The sequence below is a fragment of the Oncorhynchus tshawytscha genome, linkage group LG07 (assembly GCF_018296145.1).
Source record: "Oncorhynchus tshawytscha isolate Ot180627B linkage group LG07, Otsh_v2.0, whole genome shotgun sequence".
Lineage (NCBI taxonomy): Eukaryota > Metazoa > Chordata > Actinopteri > Salmoniformes > Salmonidae > Oncorhynchus > Oncorhynchus tshawytscha.
In genome coordinates, this window is record NC_056435.1 from 63,043,241 (window position 1) to 63,066,047 (window position 22,807).

Here is a 22,807-nt window from a genome sequence, read left to right on the forward strand (position 1 = left end):
ATGTAGATCTCATTATTACACATCAATTACAATGGCAATGCAAGCGTAGTGTAATTACTGGGGATACTCTTTCCCATAGAGTTACATCAATGTCAAGTTTAAGAAACTTGGGCACCATAGCAACAAATGAGATAGTCTGATGATGTCGGTCCAAAACAAGAGTGTTATTTTTAGAATATCCACTCGGGCAGGGACCTATTGCGTGTCAAATAAAAGCACCTGTCTCTATGACAAAGTGCATCGCCATCGCACACCGTAAGTGTGTTTTTCCCCAAACCTACTTTATACAGCTGGACATTGGGAGGCTGGGTGTCCTTTTATTTGCAGTTAATTCTTGCCTCCTTCACCAGGCCCTCTTCAGCATGAATCTTCATTTTGCTCCTGACACCCTTGAATGTGAATTCTTCATTTCCTGCACTTTTATTTATATCTGTTGCCCTGGTGATTTGATCATGCTGAGAATACTAGATTAGCAATTGCCTCGTCCTTGAATCCGCCTCAAGGACATCTGTTCCTGAAATGTTATTGTTTGCTGGGTTCTTAACCCTCTGGTGTCCAGGCTCTTTCAACATTTTATGTTCAACACTCTCTTTTCTGATGTAATTTTATTCTCCAAACAAAGATTACATTGAAAGGGATTTGTCCTTCACAGGGGAATTATCTGTAAAAAATAAATAATAATAATAATAATAAAGACTGTTAAAGGGAAACTCTTCCGTTGAAATAATAATTTGATATGTTGTCCTATACAGTGTACTCAATTGGGTTGTGCTGTCATGTGTTAAATCACGTTCTTTAGCCCACAACGGCCAAATCAACTTGAGATGATGATACAGATCATCATGATATAAAGTTGATGATTACACATACAGAGATTATGCAAAAGGGGAGGAGCTTCTTCCTCTGAGTGACACCATAAATTCTATTAAAAACACTTTCAAACTGATGATTGCTGTTTCTTCTAGAGTTTGACTGTTGTCAGTTCTACAGTACTGATGAGGTGTACTTTCATGCCACAGACCCTCTGGAGCCAGCATAACTAGAATGTAAACACATTTCCTTGCCACAGACATATTTGTTTTAACAAATGAATGCCCTCTGTTTCCAATTACCTGTGTTAGAAAACAAGCAATTCCCAATTGAAATGATAAGATAGCAGCACTGAATCTTATTTAGTATCAGATTTATCAACATCATAAACTATGTTATTCTGTGAGCTCGGTTCACATTTAGTTATTTTGTACTGCATGACTTATTGTTCGCCAAGCTGTGCTTGAGCATATTAGAGGCATCTTTTTTAATGGATTTTATGTTCGTAGCCTCATCGGAAACTTTTCTCATATAGAGTATTTCATCCCCTGAGGTCTGTGGTCTAAGATCAATCGGTGTATTTGTCTTTGTTATTCCTCAAGGTGACTATGTGTTCCAGCCCCCTCCCAAAATAAAAAAAAAGTTATTTTTTGTTGTTCAGATTCAGATCAATCCCCAGTTTTACGGCTATGAAGGGAAAACAGTTAGAAAGGGGAAAGAAGTGCTTAGCTTTATTTAATTGAGTCTGATGTGTTGTAGATGTGCTTCCGTGAAAGGTCAGAAGAGAGAGAGAAACACAGTCGTTCTGGCAAAAGACAAGCTTTTGAACCTAACCCTCTCTATATCTCTTACTCTCCTTTCTGCATCTCTCTCTCTCTCTCTCTCTCTTTTCTCTGTCTCTCTTTCTTTCTAACTATTTCTTAATCGCTCTACCTCCTTTAATCCCCCTCTTCCTCTCTTTTTCCACCCTATTCTCCTCTCCCTCGCCCCTACCTCCTTCAATTAGCTCTTTCTTTCCCTTTCCCCACTCCCTGACCATGCCTCCTTCAATTTCCCCTCTCCCTCTCTTTCTCCCTCCTCCCCATCCTCTTCCTATCTCTCCCTCCGTCTATCCCTTCTCTGTCTCTCCATATCTCTCCCTCTGTCTATCCCTTCTCTCTCTCTCCCTCTGTCTATCCCTTCTCTGTCTCCCCCTCTGTCAATCCCTCCTTCTCTGTCTCTCCCTCTGTCTATCCCTTCTCTGTCTCTCCCTATCTCTCCCTCCGTCAATCCCTTCTCTCCCTCTCCCTCTCCTTCTCCCTCCTCCCCAACCTCGCCCTCTCTCTGTCTATCCCTTCTCTGTCTCTCCCTATCTCTCCCTCCGTCTATCCCTTCTCTCCCTCTCCCTCTCCTTCTCCCTCCTCCCCAACCTCGCCCTCTCTCTGTCTCCCCCTCTGTCTATCCCTCCTTCTCTGTCTCTCCCTCTGTCTATCCCTTCTCTGTCTCTCCCTATCTCTCCCTCCGTCAATCCCTTCTCTCCCTCTCCCTCTCCTTCTCCCTCCTCCCCAACCTCGCCCTCTCTCTGTCTATCCCTTCTCTGTCTCTCCCTATCTCTCCCTCCGTCTATCCCTTCTCTCCCTCTCCCTCTCCCTCTCCTTCTCCCTCCTCCCCAACCTCGCCCTCTCTCTGTCTATCCCTTCTCTGTCTCTCCCTATCTCTCCCTCAGTCTATCCCTTCTCTGTCTCTCCCTCCGTCTATCTCTTCTCTGTCTCTCCCTATCTCTCCCTCTGTCTATCCCTTCTCTGTCTCTCCCTCCGTCTATCCCTTCTCTGTCTCTCCCTTCGTCTATCCCTTCTCTGTCTCTCCCTCCGTCTATCTCTTCTCTGTCTCTCCCTCAGTCTATCCCTTCTCTGTCTCTCCCTCCATCTATATCTTCTCTCTCTCTCTCCATAACTCTCCCTCCATCTATCTCTTCTCTGTCTCTCCCTCTGTCTATCCCTTCTCTGTCTCTCCCTATCTCTTCCTCCGTCTATCTCTTCTCTGTCTCTCCCTCCATCTATCTCTTCTCTGTCTCTCCCTCTCTCTCCCTCCCTCCGTCTATCTCTTCTCTGTCTCTCCCTCTCTCTCCCTCCGTCTATCCCTTCTCTGTCTCTCCCTCCGTCTATCTCTTCTCTGTCTCTCCCTCCATCTATCTCTTCTCTGTCTCTGTCTCTCCCTCTCTCTCCCTCCCTCCGTCTATCTCTTCTCTGTCTCTGTCTCTCCCTCCGTCTATCTCTTCTCTGTCTCTCTCTCCTCTCTCTCCCCGTCTATCTCTTCTCTGTCTCTGTCTCTCCCTCCGTCTATCCCTTCTCTGTCTCTCCCTCCGTCTATCCCTTCTCTGTCTCTCCCTCTATCTCTTCTCTGTCTCTCCCTCCGTCTATCTCTTCTCTGTCTCTCTGTCTATCTCTTCTCTGTCTCTCCCTCCGTCTATCTCTTCTCTGTCTCTCCCTCTCTCTCCCTCTGTCTATCTCTTCTCTGTCTCTCCCTCCGTCTATCCCTTCTCTGTTTCTCCCTATCTCTTCCTCCGTCTATCTCTTCTCTGTCTCTCCCTCCGTCTATCCCTTCTCTGTCTCTCCCTCCGTCTATCTCTTCTCTGTCTCTCCCTCCGTCTATCTCTTCTCTGTCTCTCCCTCTCTCTCCCTCTGTCTATCCCTTCTCTGTCTCTCCCTATCTCTTCCTCCGTCTATCTCTTCTCTGTCTCTCCCTCTCTCTCCCTCTATCTATCCCTTCTCTGTCTCTCCCCGTCTATCTCTTCTCTGTCTCTCCCTCCGTCTATCTCTTCTCTGTCTCTCCCCTCTCTCCCTCTGTCTATCCCTTCTCTGTCTCTCCCTCCGTCTATCCCTTCTCTGTCTCTCCCTCCGTCTATCTCTTCTCTGTCTCTCCCTCTCTCTCCCTCCGTCTATCCTTCTCTGGCTCTCCCTCCATCTATCCCTTCTTTGGCTCTCCCTCTGTCTATCCCTTCTCTGTCTCCCTCCGTCTATCTCTTCCTCTGTCTCTATCTCTTCTCCCTGTCTATCCCTTCTCTGGCTCTCCCTCCATCTATCCCTTCTTTGGCTCTCCCTCCGTCTATCCCTTCTCTGTCTCTCCCTCCGTCTATCTCTTCTCTGTCTCTCCCTCTCTCTCCCTCCGTCTATCCCTTCTCTGTCTCTCCCTCCGTCTATCCCTTCTCTGTCTCTCCTCTCCGTCTATCTCTTCTCTGTCTCTCCCTCTCTCTCCCTCCCTCCGTCTATCCATTCTCTGGCTCTCCCTCCATCTATCCCTTCTTTGGCTCTCCCTCCATCTATCCCTTCTCTGTCTCTCCCTCCGTCTATCCCTTCTCTGTCTGTCTCTCCATCTTCTTTGTGGGGGAGATGGGGGAGATTGTGGGGGTAATCACTCAGTTGGTGTCGGCAAGGGTTCAGGAGTTATTGTCTCCTATAATTAACTGGTTATCAAACAAGAAGATTTCATTAAGGTACAATTACTGGCTAATTCTTGTGGGACACCCCCCCGTGTCAGGATTACGACCGTGGCATATGCTCCCTTGAAGCTTTGTTATTTCTAATTCATCCCGACCTGCAGCCTCTGACGGCTTCAATCGCTAATGAATCCACTCACTTTGGAATAATTAGAGAATCCTTAGGCATGGTAATTTATTTAAAAGTATCCGTCGTCGGACGAATCATTAGCTGTGTTAAATGAATTTGAAATGAAAGCTGCTGGGAGTACTTAGGGGTTCGTTAAATAGGCAGTGCCGGCTCTATCATTATTTAAGGGCTGAGGAGCTAAGGTTGCAACTTCCAACCCAGAAATATCATCACAGTCTGTTAAATTTTTTTGTTCTAGGATTAAGATATATGTCCAGATGTTTTTGTATATATTAACAGATTTCGATATGAATATTTGTAATGTGGAAGCAAATGATGGCACATCACCATATATGGTCACTCCTCTCCTCCTCCCTCCGCTCTATTTTGACGTTCATGTCATTAGAGGGAGAGAATAGAATAATGCAGATATATGATTGAGATGGGAGGATAAACATCAGCCTATCAGCAAAGCCTCTTTTTACTCCCCCTATAGAAGGCTGCAGTGCAAGTGAGCGTGTGTGTGTGTGTGTGTGTGTGCGTGTGTGCCTTGTCCACCGTGTGTGTCTGTGTCTTTCAGATGTGAGCGCATCCATGTGTTCGTTGCTAGCTTGTCTGTGTGCATTTGCAACGTATGAATGCCTAATGGTAATTCTGACCCATCTCTATCAGAGAACGACCTGTCTATAAGAACTCTATGAAGAGAACTTTAATTATCCTCTCTCTGCTCATGCAGTCTATTTTGTAGAAGGACTCCCTAGAGAATCCAAGAGCGGGAATGTGCATGGAAGAAAGCCAACTCATTCCCTACACAGTGCACTACTGTACTTAAAAGTAATGCACTATTTAGTAAATAGGGTGGTGTTTGGGACGTAGGCAAGGGATTTTTCCTCCATTTAAGGATGGACTCTTGTTTTCTTACCATCAAAAAGGAACAGGGGCCTCAGTCTCAGCCTCGGCAAATGCTGGCAACCCCACATGACTGACACGGTATTATATTAACCTGAATTCCCCTTCTGAACGTGTATCATCTGAGGTTTGTTCGGCGGATGTCCATTGCCTAATGCTGTTTGGAATTTTTGTCTCGTCTAGATGCTTTGATGGTACATCAACTCTAATTTAGCGATGTGTTGCTTCAATGGAGGCAAAAATGGTGTAGCGAAATGCAGTGGCAAATGGTGTTTTCTACCTTTATTTCATCATACCCCTCTCTCTCTCTAAACGCCACGTCTCCCCCTGTTATCCCTCTCCTCCTCCCTCTCTTCCTCAACTGCACATCCTCTTCAGACATATTCGATCACTGTGGGAAAACCAACACAAAACTGAATGGGATGTTTCTTTTTCCAGTGGTTCACATGGTATTGATACCATATGCATCATTGATTCAAATATTGTTTCTTCTAGGTTGGGAAGGAATAGGGACCAGAGTTGAATTCAGTGTGGTGAAAAGTTCAGAATGTTGCAGACAAAATCCTCCATTCAACCTGACAGACAATCTGTTCTGTTCTGTTCTATCTGAAAGTGCTGTAACACCCTCCTGAACAGGACCCCAGGGCTTTTAGCCCTGTACTTAAAAAAGAGTGTCTGCTAAATGATACAAATGTATGTAAAATGCCTAGCCATTAAAAAGAGCATTTTCTAAATGATAAAAATGTATGTAAAATGCCTAACCTCAAAAAGAGCATTTTCTAAATGATAAAAATGTATGTAAAATGCCTAGCCTAGCCTCAAAAAGAGCATTTTCTAAATGATAAAAATGTATGTAAAATGCCTAGCCTAGCCTCAAAAAGAGCATTTTCTAAATGATAAAAATGTATGTAAAATGCCTAGCCTAGCCTCAAAAAGAGCATTTTCTAAATTATAAAAATGTATGTAAAATGCCTAGCCTAGCCTCAAAAAGAGCATTTTCTAAATTATAAAAATGTATGTAAAATGCCTAGCCTCAAAAAGAGCATTTTCTAAATTATGAAAATGTATGTAAAAAAACAGACCACTGCTTTGTTTCTGTTTGTCTCTCGCAGGGCTACAACAAGAAAACAGAGTGATTTTAGTCTAACCACATTTTAAAAATACTACCTTTTACTATACAATACTACAGTGCTTACTATAGAATTCTATAGTAAACCGTAGTATACTGCAGAATACTATACTACACACTGTAGTATCCCTTAATCATGTGTAGTACTTACTATAAAATGGTGTAGTATTCTTTAGAATAGTATAGTAAATGCTACAGTATTATCTGGGGGAAAAAACAACTGTAGTAACAACTGTCGTAAACACTACAATAATGTCCACAAAAACACTTAACTATAGTAAATACTAGAGCATATAATTTACATATAAACTTCCCATCCCCCCTCCCCCATATCCCAATTTGTGACACCTATAAGTTAGAAACCTATATGCCAAATATAGACCATATATTGTGTTCCCTACAGGTTGTAGAAACGTGTAGAAGCTCTGAACTATCTGTTCAGACTGCAGTCTTGCTCATCTACAGGTTATGGAAAATGTGCTCTTTTCGCGTTTCTCCAGTAGGTTTCCTGAAAGAGAAAACCTCAGTGATAAAGATAATAAACCAAAAACACTATAGTAAATACTACATTCATCTGCAAAAACACTATAGTAAATACTACATTCATCTGCAAAAACACTATAGTAAATACTACATTCATCTGCAAAAACACTATAGTAAATACTACATTCATCTGCAAAAACACTATAGTAAATACTACATTCATCTGCAAAGACACTATAGTAAATACTACATTAATTTGCAAAGACACTATAGTAAATACTACATTCATCTGCAAGAACACTATAGTAAATACTACATTCATCTGCAAAGACACTATACTACCAGTATAGTGCCTAGCCAGTATACTACATTAATTTGAAAAAACACTATAGTAAATACTACATTCATCTGCAAGAACACTATAGTAAATACTACATTAATATGCAAAAAACAAGTGATAATGCCCAAGAAGCCGGTTTACATTTTTTAAATGTATATTTATTTCACCTTTATTTAACCAGGTAGGCCAGTTGAGAACAAATTCTCATTTACAACTGTGACCTGGCCAAGATAAAGCAAAACAGTGCAACACAAACAACAACACAGAGTTACACATGGGATAAACAAATGTACAGTCAATAACACAATAGAAACATCTGTATACAGTGTGTGCAAATGTGTATGGAGTGTATGGAGGATATATTGGCACGGGTGTTGTTAGGCCCGAGAAGAAGCCGAGGGATGGCAAACCATGCCATTATATCCTCCAAACACTGTCTTTAAGGGCATTATCACTTTTGTAGAGCCTGTTACCAACCTATTCAAATAATGATTGACATATTTGAATTAAAAACGTTATTTTGATTAATTTATTCATAACATTTCTAGGGTTGCTACCCAAGCCGGCTGGTCGTTTGTTCTATCGGTTCAGTTGCTAGAGACGCGACCCAGTTGTTCAGACTTTTTGTTCTGTATTTATGGACGCGACCCAGTCGTTCGTTCTAAATGTGCCATTACCATACTGACTGGCAACGTTCGTATCCCTTGCTTGGTAGCTAGCCAATACAAATCGCTGTTGAAAACTAAATGTTAGTCTAAAAGAAATGTGAGATCATTTCCAGATGCTTTTTATAATGGAGATCAAGTTTATAAAGTACCTGGCTGGGCTGATGAGACAGTGGATTGCGCAGTCAAATGGAACAGAATAAAATGGAACATGCATTTTAACATCATAGATTTAGCCAGTGGTAACTTGTGGTATAGACACCGGCTGGAATGCGGTTTTAACCAATCAGCATTTAGGATTAGACCCACCCGTTGTATAATATAGTATATACTACAGTTTTATTTTACTACAGTATTTATACTATAGTTAACTGTAAATACTACAGTATACTACAGTAAATACTAGAGTGAGTACTTCAGGAAAGGCCGCAAAAACACTACAGTGAATACTATAGTATTTATATCATAGTATATTCTGGAGTATTTGTTCATGTGTGTCTGCTAAATTACCAAAATGTCATTTAAAATGCTTAGCCTAGCTTAGTGCCTTGTCACTTACCACTGCTTTGTTGCTGTTTGTCTCTCTCTCGCAGGGCTACAAGAGGAAAACAGAGGCGGCGAAGAAAGAGTACCTGAAAGCCCTGGCCACGTACCGAGCCACTCTGGTTACCAAGGTAATGGCGGGGGGGTCACGTCTCTGATAAACATGGTTCAGTGGTGATATAAGGGATAATAAATTCGATGGAGAGTTCTTCTCTCCTCCTGGGGTAGGGGCTGCTGGAGAAGGTTTATGTGTGTTTGCTTTGAAGAGAACGGTGAAAATTAGGGCCCAAACACACACACATGCACACACACATAGACACACACACACAGACATGCTCACACAGACACACACACAGAAACACACACGCACGCAGACACACACCATTATTCGTCTGTGTTATTTGCAACACGACAAGAGGACGGGATGGACGAAAGGTGTGTGGGTGGGGGGACTGTGTGTGTGTGTCTGTGTGTGTGTGTGTTCGTGCGTGTCTGTGTGTGTGTCGGTGTGCGTGTCTGTGTGTGTCTGTGTGTGTGTCGGTGTGCATGTCTGTGTGTCTGTCTGTGAGTGTGTATATCTTTCTGTGTGTGTGTGTGTGTGTGTGTGTGTGTGTGTGTGTGTGTGTGTGTGTGTGTGTGTGTGTGTGTGTGTGTGTGTGTGTGTGTGTGTGTGTGTGTGTGTGTGTGTGTGTGTGTGTGTGTGTGTGTGTGTGTGTGTGTGTCTGTGTGTGTGTCTGTGTGTGTGTGTTTGTCTGTGTGTGTGTGTTTGTCTGTGTGTGTCTGTGTGTGTGCATGAGAGAGGGTGTATATGCCTATGTGCGTTCTTATGTATGCATGTTCATGTGTGTGTGTGTGTGTCTGTGTGTGTCTGTGTGTGTGTGTGGAGGCATGAGTGAGCATTGCTTAGTATGGGGGCTCCTGGTTCTGCCACCTGAGGAACTGCCTGAGGAACTGCCTGAGGAACTGCCTGAGGAACTGCCTGAAGAACTGACTGAGGCTGCCTGAGGAACTGACTGAGGAACTGACTGAGGAACTGCCTGAAGAACTGATTGAAGAACTGCCTGAGGCTGCCTGAGGAACTGACTGAGGAACTGACTGAGGAACTGACTGAGGAACTGTCTGAGGCTGCCTGAGGAACTGCCTGAGGAACTGTCTGAGGAACTGCCTGAGGAACTGCCTGAGAAACTGCCTGAGGAACTGACTGAGGAACTGACTGAGGAACTGCCTGAGTAACTGCCTGAGGAAATGCCTGAAGAACTGCCTGAGGAACTGCCTGAGGAACTGCCTGAGAAACTGCCTGAGGAACTACCTGAGAAACTGCCTGAGGAACTGACTGAGGAACTGACTGAGGAACTGCCTGAGGAACTGTCTGAGGAACTGCCTGAGGAACTGACTGAGGAACTGACTGAGGAACTGCCTGAGGAACTGACTGAGGAATTGACTGAGGAACTGTCTGAGGAACTGCCTGAGGATCTGCCTGGGGCTGCCTGAGCAACTGCCTGAGGAACTGCCTGAGGCTGCCTGAGGAACTGCCTGAGGCTGCCTGAGGAACTGCCTGAGGCTGCCTGAGGAACTGCCTGAGGAACTGACTGAGGAATTGACTGAGGATCTGCCTGAGGAACTGACTGAGGAACTGACTGAGGATCTGTCTGGGGCTGCCTGAGGAACTGCCTGAGCAACTGCCTGAGGAACTGCCTGAGGAACTGCCTGAGGAACTGACTGAGGCTGCTTTCCTCTTACCCCTAGATATTTAGACATACTGTATTCAACTTATCATATATACTTTGATATTTAGACTTTAGACAAGATAATCAATTCATGTCTGTTGTTTCTCAACTATGATTCTTAAAGTACAAATTCAGAACCAGATTGGATGCATAATATACAGTAGGATTGCATCATAATACATCCTACTAACATTTTTTGTGTGCCAGTCTTAGTGCCAAGCACCTATGTCTTCCATTTCCATGTCTTCACTCCATTGTTTTCGCTTCACATAAACCCAAATTGCATTACCATGTTAAACAGCCTCCCACCGGTCCCCATGGCCTCACACTTCCTCCAAGGCTTACAAGCCCAAAACAAATGCCTTGATTAAGGCATGAACAGTTTATTCATCAACCTCTCTCTTTACCAGTTGCAGTTTTTCCTCTTTAATAAAGCTCATTCTCACCACTCGTTTGCGTAATTAAATATTGCTTTCTGACACATCTCGTATTCAAGGGCTTGATTGATGCATGTGCAGATTGGCAGGCCTTTAAAAGAAATTAAAACAGGCAGAAAAAAACTGCAAATCTACCATTCATTCACCACCACTCACAACAAGACACATAGTACATGTAGCCATTCAAAAGGAGTCCTCTTTAAATAGTGTGTTTAAATTGCTGAAGAGAAGTGGGAATCAAGGACAGAGGAATTGAAGGTAATTAGAAATCGTCAGAGTGACATTTTTGGACGAGTCACGTGCCCGGTGTGTTCGGCGTGCACCTGTTACCATTTTGTTTGTGACGCACACTGATGATCTATGTTGGGGGGAAAAGAACACACACAAATGGAGCTTGATGACTACAGTACATGTCTCGTTTAAAAGCCCCAAGTTAACGAGGTTCATTCATTCAGAAAGTCAAAATGGAGGTTAGTGCTTTTCAACCCACCAAGGGACACATAATGGGATAGTTCACCCAAATGATACATTATTGGTTTCCTTACCTTGTTACTACTGCCTGTCCCTTTAAAGTTTCACATTTCTAAATCTCCACAAATAATACTCATAGAATAGGCTTAGTAGTATAGTATAGTATAAAATAGTACTGCTTTCAGTTGTGGTTGTTCAGTGCTTGGAAGGGAGCACACACACACTTCACTCCCACCCATCTCTCACCATTCTTTACCATTTCATATTCCACTTGACCTGCAAATGTATCTCCCTCGTCTTTAGTCTTCTATCCATCTTTTCATTGATTATTTCTCTGGCCCTGTTCAATAGACAGTATGTACGCCATTACCAAATAGCAGACATAGCTCACGTCAACAACTGTGACAGCTAATGAGAGGGCCTGAACATACTTCATACCGCAGCAAAGTATACATATACGCTTGCTATTTAAAATCTATGAAATGAAGCAGCTCAGGGGATGTGACTTCCATGCTGAAATGAACTCAACATCATGATTTTCACATAGAGGGACCTGAGTGGATGATGTATTCATATGTTCTACTAATTTAGTGTATTAGTTGTGTAATGTATTGGGTAATATATTTACATTGACATACCTGTATCTCACCAATAAAAATGAGCTGTGTAATATATTGGGTAATACCTATTTTAACTGTCCTTTTTGTCCCTCTTGTCTTCCCCTCTGTCCTCAGAACTACAATGACCCTGTGGAGACGAAAAGTATCCAGACTAACCAGCCTTCCTCCCACATGATGCCCCCCAATCCACCCCTGTACAGCGTGCCACCCCAGCCCTCCTCCCCCTACAGTCTGGGTCCAGGGGGCTTCCCCCTGTCGGACATGCAGGGCTACGCGGGGGCTACGCGTCACGCACTCTCCCGGACCCTCAGCCAGTCTCAGATGCTGCCCAGCATTAGTGCCTCTCCCCCTTCCTCCTTCCAGATCAGCCCGCCCTTGCACCAACAGCTCTCCATGCACCAGAACTCCCTCCTCAACCAGCCAATCCGTATGCAGCACGGACAGTCCCAGCCAATCATCTCCCACCAGATGGGACTCCAGGCATCCCTTCACTCACCTCCTCCTGGCCAGCAGGTTAGTGTGACTCTGCATATATCATATCATATCACCAAATTATATGAAGGAATACTGGACATGCTCACTTTTCAGTAGGCTAGTGTGGAGAGTATGGACCATAGAGATCCTATTAAATTATTCATTCCTAATTCCAAACAATTTATAACTGTTTGGTTCTCTGTAACCTTAGCAACTAGTTTGGATCAGCATTCCATTACCAATTCCATTATTAGTCTAAACAGTATGACTGTTCCAGAATCAGAATTAGGTGGGGCGATAGTTTTTATATGTATTGACTGCCTGTAAAATGAATGCTAAGCTTGATTTAACATTTTCTTGTTAACAAACTATAGTTTTGGCAAGTCATTAAGGACATCTACATATGACACAAGTAATTTTTCCAACAATTGTTTACAGACAGATTATTTCACTTATAATTCACTGTATCAAAATTCCGGTGGGTCAGAAGTTTACATACACTCAATTAGTATTTGGTAGCATTGCCTTGAAATTGTTTAACTTGGGTCAAATAAACCCAGGTAGCCTTCCACAAGCTTTCCACAATTAATTGGGTGAATTTTGACCCATTCCTCCTGACAGAGTTGGTGTAACTGAGTCAAGTTTGTAGGCCTCCTTGCTCGCACACGCTTTTTCTACTCTGCCCACAAATGCTCTATAGGATTGAGGTCAGGGCTTTGTGATGGCCACTCCAATACCTTGACTTTGTTGTCCTTAAGCCATTTTGCCACAACGTTGGAAGTATGCTTGGGGTCATTGTCCATTTGGAAGACCCATTTGTGACCAAGCTTTAACTTCCTGACTGATGTTTTGAGATGTTGCTTCAATATATCCACATAATATTCCTTCCTCATAATGCCATCTATTTTGTGAAGTGCACCAGTCCCTCCTGCAGAAAAGCACCCCCACAGCATAATGCTGCTAACCCCGTGCTTCATGGTTGGGATGGTGTTCTTTGGCTTGTAAGCCTCCCCCTTTTTCCTCCAAACATAACGACGGTCTTTATGGCCAAACAGTTATATTTTTGTTTCATCAGACCAGAGGACATTTCTCCAAAAAGTATGATATTTGTCCCCATGTGCAGTTGCAAACCGTAGTCTGGCTTTTATGGTGGTTTTGGAGCAGTGGCTTCTTCCTTGCTGAGCGGCCTTTCAGGTTATGTCGATATAGGACTCATTTTACTGTGGATATAGATACTTTTGTACCTATTTCCTCCAGCATCTTCACAAGGTCCTTTGCTGTTGTTCTGGGATTGATTTGCACCTTTCGCACCAAAGTACGTTCATCTCTAGGAGACAGAACGCGTCTCCTTCCTGAGCGGTATGACTGCTGCGTCGTCCCATGGTGTTTATACTTGCGCACTATTGTTTGTACAGATGAACGTGGTACCTTCAGGCATTTGGAAATTGCTCCCAAGGATGAAACAGACTTGTGGAGGTCTACAATTTTTTTTCTGAGGTCTTGTCTGATTTCTTTTGATTTACCCATGATGTCAAGCAAAGAGGCATTCAGTTTGTAGGTATGTCTTGAAATACATCCACAGGTACACCTCCTATTGACTCAAATGATGTCAATTAGCCTATCAGAAGCTTCTAAAGCCATGACATAATTTTCTGGAATTTTCCAAGCTGTTTAAAGGCACAGTAAATTTAGTGTATGTAAACTTCTGAAATAATCTGTCTGTAACAATTGTTTGAAAAATGACTTGTGTCACAAAGTAGATGTCATAACCAACTTGCCAAAACTGTAGTTTGGTTTGTTAACAAGAAATTTGTGGAGTGGTTGAAAAACTAGTTTTAATGACTCCAACCTAAGTGTATGTAAACTTCTGACTTCAACTGTATATACACTGGCAAGAAAAAGTATGTGAACCCTTTGGAATTACCTGGATTTCTGCATATATTTGTCATAATTCACAACAATGTACAAACACAGTGTGCTTAAACTAATAACACACAACGTATTGTATTTTTCTTGTCGAAATTGAATGCATAATTTAACATTTCACAGTGTAGGTTGGAAAAAATCTGTGAACCCCTCGGCTAATGACTTCTCTAAAAGCTAATTGGAGTCAGGAGTCAGCTAACCTGGAGTTCAATCAATGAGACGAGATTGAAGATGTTGGTTGCCCTGCCCTATAAAGAACACTCACAAAATTTGAGTGTGCTATTCACAAGAATCATTGCCTGATGTGAACCATACCTCAAACAAATTTGATCTCAGAAGACCTAAGATTAAGAATTGTTGACTTGCTTAAAGTTGGAAAGGGTTACAAAAGTATCTCTGAAAATGTGATGTTCATCAGTCCACGGTAAGACAAATTGTCTCTAAATGGGGAAAGTTCAGCACTGTTGCTACTCTCCCTAGGACTGGCCGTCCTGCAAAGAGCAGAGAGCAGAATGTTCAATGAGGTTAAGAAGAATCCTAGTGTGTCAGTTAAAGACTTACAGAAATCTCTGGAACATGTTAACATCTCTGTTGACGAGTCTACGATATGTAAAACACAAAACAAGAATGGTGTTCATGGGAGGACACCACGGAAGAACCCATTGCTGTCCAAAAAAAACATTGCTGCACGTCTGAAGTTCGCAAAAGAGCATCTGAATGTTCCACAGCGCTACTGGCAAAATATTCTGTGGACAGATTAAACTAAAATTGAGTTGTTTGGAAGGAACACAAAACACTATGTGTGGAGAAAAAAAGCACAGCACACCAACATCAAAACCTCATCCCAACTGTAAAGTATGGTGGAGGGCGCGTCATGGTTTGGGACTGCTTTGCTGCCGCAGGGCCTGGACAGCTTGCTAACATCGACGGAATAATGAATTCCTAAGTTTATCAAGACATTTTGCAGGAGAATGTAAGGCTATCTGTCTGCCAATTGAAGCTCAACAGAAGTTGGGTTGATGCAACAGGACAACGACCCAAAACACAGAAGTAAATCAACAACAGAATGGCTTCAACAGAAGAAAATACGCCTTCTGGAGTGGCCCAGTCAGAGTCCTGACCTCAACCCGATTGAGATGTTGTGGCATCACCTCAAGAGAGCGGTTCACACCAGACATCCCAAGAATATTTCTGAACTGAAACAGTTTTGTGAAGAGGAATGGTCCAAAATTCCACCTGACCATTGTGTAGGTCTGATCTGGCAACTACAGAAAACTTTTGATTGAGATTATTCCTGCCAACGGAGGGTCAACCAGCTATGAAATCCAAGGGTTCACATACTTTTCCCACCCTGAAACTGTGAATTTTTACACAGTGTGATCAATAAAGACAGGAAAATGTATAATTGTTTGTGTGCTATTAGTTTAAGCAGACTGTGTTTGTCTATTGTTGTGACCCAGATGAAGATCAGTTCAAATTTTATAACCAATTTATGCTGAAATCCAGGTAATTCCAAAGGGTTCACATCCTTGTTCTTGCGACTGTAGTTACAATACTTAGGGTTGATGCATGATATCTGCTTTAGATGTAAACAGCTCTATTCATATTTCCGTTCCTCAGCTTTGCATCACAAGCATGTATACATTATACTCAGTAACTATCTCTCCCTTCCCCTCGTTACACTCTCTCACTCTCGCTCTCTCTCTCTCTTTAGTCTCTCTCTCAAATTGAACTGTACATGTTATTGGCTTGCTTGAGGTACTATGCTGCCAAACCAATTAGCATTTAAACTCATCTAAAATAGGAATGTAGCAGAATTTGGCATTCAGACCTTAAGTAAAGAGCAAGCCTCTCCCTCCTCCTGTTTCTTTCTCTCTCTTTCTTCCTATCTCTTTCCCTCTCTTCCTATGTCAATCCCTTCCCCTCCTCCTTCTGTCTCTCTCTACTCTCTCCATAAGTCAGGATAAGTTGTCAGAGAACTAAGAACAACCAGCCTGGTCAGAGCAAAAATTGTTTAGTCTACCTGTGGTAAATTAAATTGATTGGACATGATTTGGAAAGGCACACACCTGTCTACATAATTGAAATAGGCAAGTCAGTTAAGAACAAATTGTTATTTACAATGACACCCTACCCTGGCCAAACCGGGGTGACTAGTAACCGAAAGGTTGCAAGATTGAAACCCTGAGTTGACAAGGTAAAAATCTGTCGTTTTGCCCCTGAACAAAGCAGTTAACCCACTGTTCCTAGGCCATCATTGAAAATAAGAATTTGTTCTTAACTGATTTGCCTAGTTAAATAAAGGTCAAATAAAAACCTGGACAGCGCTAGGCCAATTGTGCACTGCCCTATGGGGCTCCCAATCACACCCGGAAGTGATGCAGCCTGGATTCAAACCAGGGACTGCAGTGATGCCTTTTGTATTGAGATGCAGTGTCTTAGACCGCTGCACCACTCGGTCTGAATACTTTCCGAATGCACTGTACATACTACAATTCCTATTATTTTGTACGACCGCTATTACATTGGTAATCCAACCTAACATAAAGTTACATATAATAATAAACGGAGTGGCACATATTTTAGTAATATATAATAAGTTTTGCTCTGAGGCCAGGTTGGAATAACACATCAACTAAAAGCTGCAAAGCTAACATCATGACCCCTATGTTTTATCCATTTGTGGCTGGAATCTCTCCCTTTCTCTCCCTTTCTCTCTGTCTCTCCCTCTCTTTCTTCCTCTCCCTCTCCACCCTCCCCTGCATCTTTCTCTTGTTCTCCCCTCTCCATATGGCCAGTATACATTGTCAGAAACTTAAACTAATGCCATGGCCTCGCTCTCTCTTTCTCCTATAGGGATTTTCCCACCTACAGTCAGAGTACCATAAAAGTGTGGGTTCCCAGTCCCCAGGGGCCCCGAACCCTGGAGGGAGACAGAACCACGAGTGGGACAGTGAATACTGCGATCGGGAGTGTGGTGGCAACCACTGCAGGTGAGATAGCCCGGACCAATATCGGCTTTGTAAAGGAAACTATTTTTAATTCTATACTGTTTATACCTTAGAATAGGGACAGTTTTCTAGACCCAGAGTAAGGCTAGTTTGGGATTAAGAAACTATTTCAATGGAGATTTTCCATTCAGAATGATTATTTAGTCCAATACTTAATACTTATTCAATGCTATTTTAACAGTTTAAGTGAATGCCTTTGAGTACACAATTGTGTTATTTAATGCTGACTCAAATGTTTATTCAAAAAGACCTTTGATACCACTGCTTTGTGTCCTTGAATTGACTTTTACCGTTTCAGTCCTCAATTTTGGCTCAGCTACAGTAAGTGTCAATATGACAGCAGTCAAAAATAGTCGATTATTGTCAGCTCATGTTTACATCCAAATCATCTTGGCTCCTGGACTCTGTCCACACATTTCAAGGCTGTGTTGAGACAATGACTTATCAATGACCCAAGCCCAGCTCAGTTAATCCCTACCATTGTGTCACTGAGTTGTAGTAATGCTGCAGAAAATGTACATTATCCCGTTGGGCGTTGGCAGTCACAATGTAATTAACTTCATTATGTCCCTGTAACTGTCCTGAATGCCTCTGTCAATCTTACAGCTATTGTATACAGTAATCATGTGCCTATGAACCAGACTGATACTGTTAGCACTGAGGCGGTGTGCCCTAGTAGGAAGTTCACTGTGTGCAGCACCCTCTGCACTATCAGCTCAAACAGAAATAATATGTTCATGTCTGCTTCTGACAAGCTTCCCAGTAAAGCGATTAAATAAATCAAGCATTGCAAAAAAGTGCTCAAAATAGCCCACATTAACATATGTAGCCTATGAAACAAGTTTCATGAAATCAATCTCTGAGACTCACTTAGATAATACCTTTGATGATACAGTGGTAGCAATACATGGCTATAATTTCTACAGAAATGTGAGAAATGCCACTGGGGGCGGTGTTGTGGCCTAAATATACATTGGGGCAAAAAAGTATTTAGTCAGCCACCAATTGTGCAAGTTTTCCCACTTAAAAAGATGAGGCCTGTAATTCATCATAGGTACACTTCAACTATGACAGACAAAATGAGAAGAAAAAAAATCCAGAAAATCACATTGTAGGATTTTTAATGAATTTATTTGCAAATTATGGTGGAAAATAAGTATTTGGTCACCGACAAACAAGCAAGATTTCTGGCTCTCACAGACCTGTAACTTCTTCTTTAAGAGGCTCCTCTGTCCTCCACTCGTTACCTGTATTAATGGCACCTGTTTGAACTTGTTATCAGTATAAAAGACACCTGTCCACAACCTCACAGTCACACTCCAAACTCCACTATGGCCAAGACCAAAGAGCTGTCAAAGGACACCAGAAACAAAATTGTAGACCTGCACCAGGCTGGGAAGACTGAATCTGCAATAGGTAAGCAGCTTGGTTTGAAGAAATCAACTGTGGGAGCAATTATTAGGAAATGGAAGACATACAAGACCACTGATAATCTCCCTCGATCTGGGGCTCCACGCAAGATCTCACCCCGTGGGGTCAAAATGATCATAAGAACGGTGAGCAAAAATCCCAGAACTAGTGAATGACCTGCAGAGAGCTGGGACCAAAGTAACAAAGCCTACCATCAGCAAGGGCATTGAAGATGAAACTTGGCTGGGTCTTTCAGCATGACAACGATCCCAAACACACCTCCCGGGCAACGAAGGAGTGGCTTCGTGAGAAGCATTTCAAGGTCCTGGAGTGGCCTAGCCAGTCTCCAGATCTCAACCGCATAGAAAATCTTTGGAGGGAGTTGAATGTCTGTGTTGCCCAGAGCCAGCCCCAAAACATCACTGCTCTAGAGGAGATCTGCATGGAGGAATGGGCCAAAATACCAGAAACAGTGTGTGAAAACCTTGTGAAGACTTACAGAAAACATTTGACCTCTGTCATTGCCAACAAAGGGTAGAAAACAAAGTATTGAGATAAACTTTTGTTATTGACCAAATACTTATTTTCCACCATAATTTGCAAATAAATTCATAAAATATCCTACAATGTGATTTTCTGGATTTTTTTTCTCATTTTGTCTGTCATAGTTGAAGTGTACCTATGATGAAAATTACAGGCCTCTCTCATCTTTTTAAGTGGGAGAACTTGCACAATTGGTGGCTGACTAAATACTTTTTTGCCCCACTGTATATGCAGCAATTTTCATTCCTGTAAAGGTTAGAGAGAATCTCATGTTAAATACTGTTGAAGTAATATGGCTACCTGCCTCACCTGAAGCCCATTCTTGTGGGAAGCTGCTATAGACCACCAAGTGCTAACAGTCAGTATGTGGATAATATGTGTGAAATGCTTGATCATGTACAGTATGTGATATCAACAGAGAGGTATATTTCCTGGGTGACCTTAATATTGACTGGCTTTTATCAAGCTGCCCACTCAAGAAAAATCTTCAAACTGTAACCAGTGCCTGAATCCTGGTTCAGGTAGTCAGTCAACCTACCAGGGTATTTACAAACTGCATAGGAGTGAAATCACAAACATGTATTGATCACATCTTTACTAATGTTGGAGAAATCTGCTTTAAACCTGTATCCAAATCCATTGGATGTAGTGATCACAATACAGTAGCCATATCTAAGTAAACCAACAACTGGGCCTAATATAGTGTATAAGAGGTCATATAAGAAGTTTTGTAAAGATTCCTAAGTTAATGATGAAAATAATATTTGCTGGCCTGTGGTGTGTAATGAGGAGCAACCAGATGTTCCACTTGACACATTAAGAAAATGACTATACAACTGCTATATCCCCGTGGATTGATAAGGGATTTAAACATGTTATGGTTGAGAGGGATGAGGTCAAATAAATGGCAAATAAGTCTGGCTGCACAACCAATTGGAAAACGTACTGTAAATTGAGAAATCATGTGACTAAACTGAATAAAAAGAAGAAGAAACTATACTATGAAACAAAGATAAATTATATTAAGAATGATAGTAAAACGCTTTGGAGCACATTAAATGAAATTTTGGCAAAAGGGCAAACTCAGCTCCATCAGTCATTGAATCAGATGGCTTATTCATCACAAAACCCACTGATATTGCCAACTACTTTAATTATTTTTTAATAGGCAAGATTAGCAAACTTAGGCATGACATACCAGCAACAAATGCCGACCCTATGCATCCAAATATAACTGACCAAATTATGGAAGAAAAGCATTGTAATTTTGATTTACGAAAGGTGAGTGTGGAAGAGGTTCATTATTTTGTTGTTGTCTATCAACAACGACAAGTTACATGGGTCTGACAACTTGGATGGAATATTACTGAGGATAACAGCAGATGATATTTCCATTCTTGTTTGCCATATCTTCAATCTAAGCCTACAAGAAAATGTGTGCCCTCAGACCTGGACGGAAGCAAAAGTGCCCCCCCTTCACCAACAGTAGGGTCTGTGCCCCCCCTTCACCAACAGTAGGGTCTGTGCCCCCCTTCACCAACAGTAGGGTCTGTGCCCCCCTTCACCAACAGTAGGGTCTGTGCCCCCCTTCACCAACAGTAGGGTCTGTGCCCCCCTTCACCAACAGTAGGGTCTGTGCCCCCCTTCACCAACAGTAGGGTCTGTTCCCCCTTCACCAACAGTAGGGTTTGTGCCCCCCCTTCACCAACAGTAGGGTATGTGCCCCTCCTTCTTCCAGAGCCTTGTGGCACAGGCTCTGAGTAAAGCCTGTGCCACAAAGAGGGACTTTCAAAAATTACAATTGGCTCAGAACAGGGCAGCACGGCTGGCCCTTAAATATACACGTATCACTAACATTAATAATATGCAGACCCTACTGTTGGAAGAAGGAGGGGAACAGACCCTACTGTTGGGAGAAGGAGGGGCACAGACCCTACTGTTGGAAGAAGGAGGGGCACAGACCTACTGTTGGGAGAAGGAGGGGAACAGACCCTACTGTTGGAAGAAGGAGGGGCACAGACCCTACTATTGGGAGAAGGAGGGGAACAGACCCTACTGTTGGGAGAAGGAGAGGCACAGACCCTGCTGTTAGGAGAAGGAGGGGAACAGACCCTACTGTTGGGAGAAGGAGGGGCAATGGAGCGAAACCGTTCAAAAACATGACATGCCCTCCTTAAACTGGTTCCAACTCCAGTTCTGTTTGTGATATTAAGATTTTAACAACAACAGTTTGTTACATAGACTTATTGAGGAAAAGTCAAGGACAGAGGGGGGCATGACTTAAAAAATGGCGGAGTATAAAAATAAATAAATAATGTTCAGTCAAAATGACTTCTTTAGCGGTTCTAGTGTTAACTGAATAGCTATCAAGACTTCTGTTAGGCACATCTGTTTGGAATGTACTCCAACACACACATGGCACACTTTATTCCTTCAATTTTAGTTTTATAATTGTCCCTACTGTACTTCAAAGGGGAAGGGGAAATCTGTGTTTTATTTATTCCTTCCCTTCACACCCTTTCTGTCTCTTCTTGTTTTCCGATTCCTCCTTCTCTTCTCACCGTCTCCCTCTCTTTGTGTTTTCCAATTCCTCCTTCTCTTCTCACCATCTCCCTCTCTTCTTTTTTTCAGTGGCAGCATGATAGCCAGGGACAAGCCACTCTACCTCACTTGAAACTGGAGGTCGCCGTCGACAAGAAAAGACACCAGGGAGTCAGCCCTCAACCTCCCCACATTCACCACCTCCCCAACCCCCCAACCCCCACCTCCCCAACCCCCAACCCACTCCTACCACCACCAACCCCCAACCCACTCCTACCACCACCTCCCCAACCCCCAACCCACTCCTACCTACCACCACCTCCCCAACCCCCACCTCCCCAACCCACTCCTACCCCCACCTCCCCAACCCACTCCTACCACCACCTCCCCAACCCACTCCTACCACCACCTCCCCAACCCACTCTTACCACCACCTCCCCAACCCACTCCTACCACCACCTCCCCAACCCCCAACCCACTCCTACCACCACCTCCCCAACCCCCAACCCACTCCTGCCACCACCTCCCCAACCCCAACCCACTCCTACCACCACCTCCCCAACCCACTCTTACCACCACCTCCCCAACCCCCAACCCACTCCTACCACCACCTCCCCAACCTCCCAACCCACTCCTACCACCACCTCCCCAACCCCCAACCAACTCCTACCACCACCTCCCCACCTCCCCAACCCACTCCTACCACCACCTCCCCAACCCCCAACCCACTCCTACCACCAACCCCCAACCCACTCCTACCACCACCTCCCCAACCCACTCCTACCACCACCTCCCCAACCCCCAACCCACTCCTACCACCACCTCCCCAACCCACTCCTACCACCACCTCCCCAACCCACTCCTACCACCACCTCCCCAACCCCCAACCCACTCCTACCACCAACCCCCAACCCACTCCTACCACCACCTCCCCAACCCCCAACCCACTCCTACCACCACCTCCCCACCTCCCCAACCCACTCCTACCACCACCCCCCAACCCACTCCTACCACCAACCCCCAACCCAGTCCTACCACCACCCCCCAACCCACTCCTACCACCAACCCCCAACCCACTCCTACCACCACCCCCCAACCCACTCCTACCACCACCCCCCAACCCACTCCTACCACCACCTCCCCAACCCACTCCTACCACCACCTCCCCAATCCCCAACCCACTC

General features: G+C 43.6%; 1 protein-coding gene across 4 annotated transcripts in view; it reads left to right on the forward strand.

Moving 5' to 3' along the window:
• Positions 1-21,891, forward strand: part of LOC112255020 (TOX high mobility group box family member 2) — a 216,266-nt gene extending 194,375 nt beyond the window's left edge. For 3 of the 4 annotated variants that reach the window (XM_042324809.1, XM_042324810.1, XM_042324811.1), the window contains 4 exons: positions 8,514-8,594; positions 11,833-12,231; positions 16,975-17,111; positions 21,714-21,890. In XM_042324809.1, coding sequence (XP_042180743.1) covers positions 8,514-8,594; positions 11,833-12,231; positions 16,975-17,111; positions 21,714-21,756 — 660 coding nt within the window. In that variant the 3' untranslated portion in view covers positions 21,757-21,890. Of the gene's footprint in view, positions 1-8,513; positions 8,595-11,832; positions 12,232-16,974; positions 17,112-21,713 lie in introns of all 4 variants that reach the window. The other variant, XM_042324812.1, reaches the window with a different exon arrangement.
• The last annotated feature ends 916 nt before the right edge of the window (positions 21,892-22,807 follow it).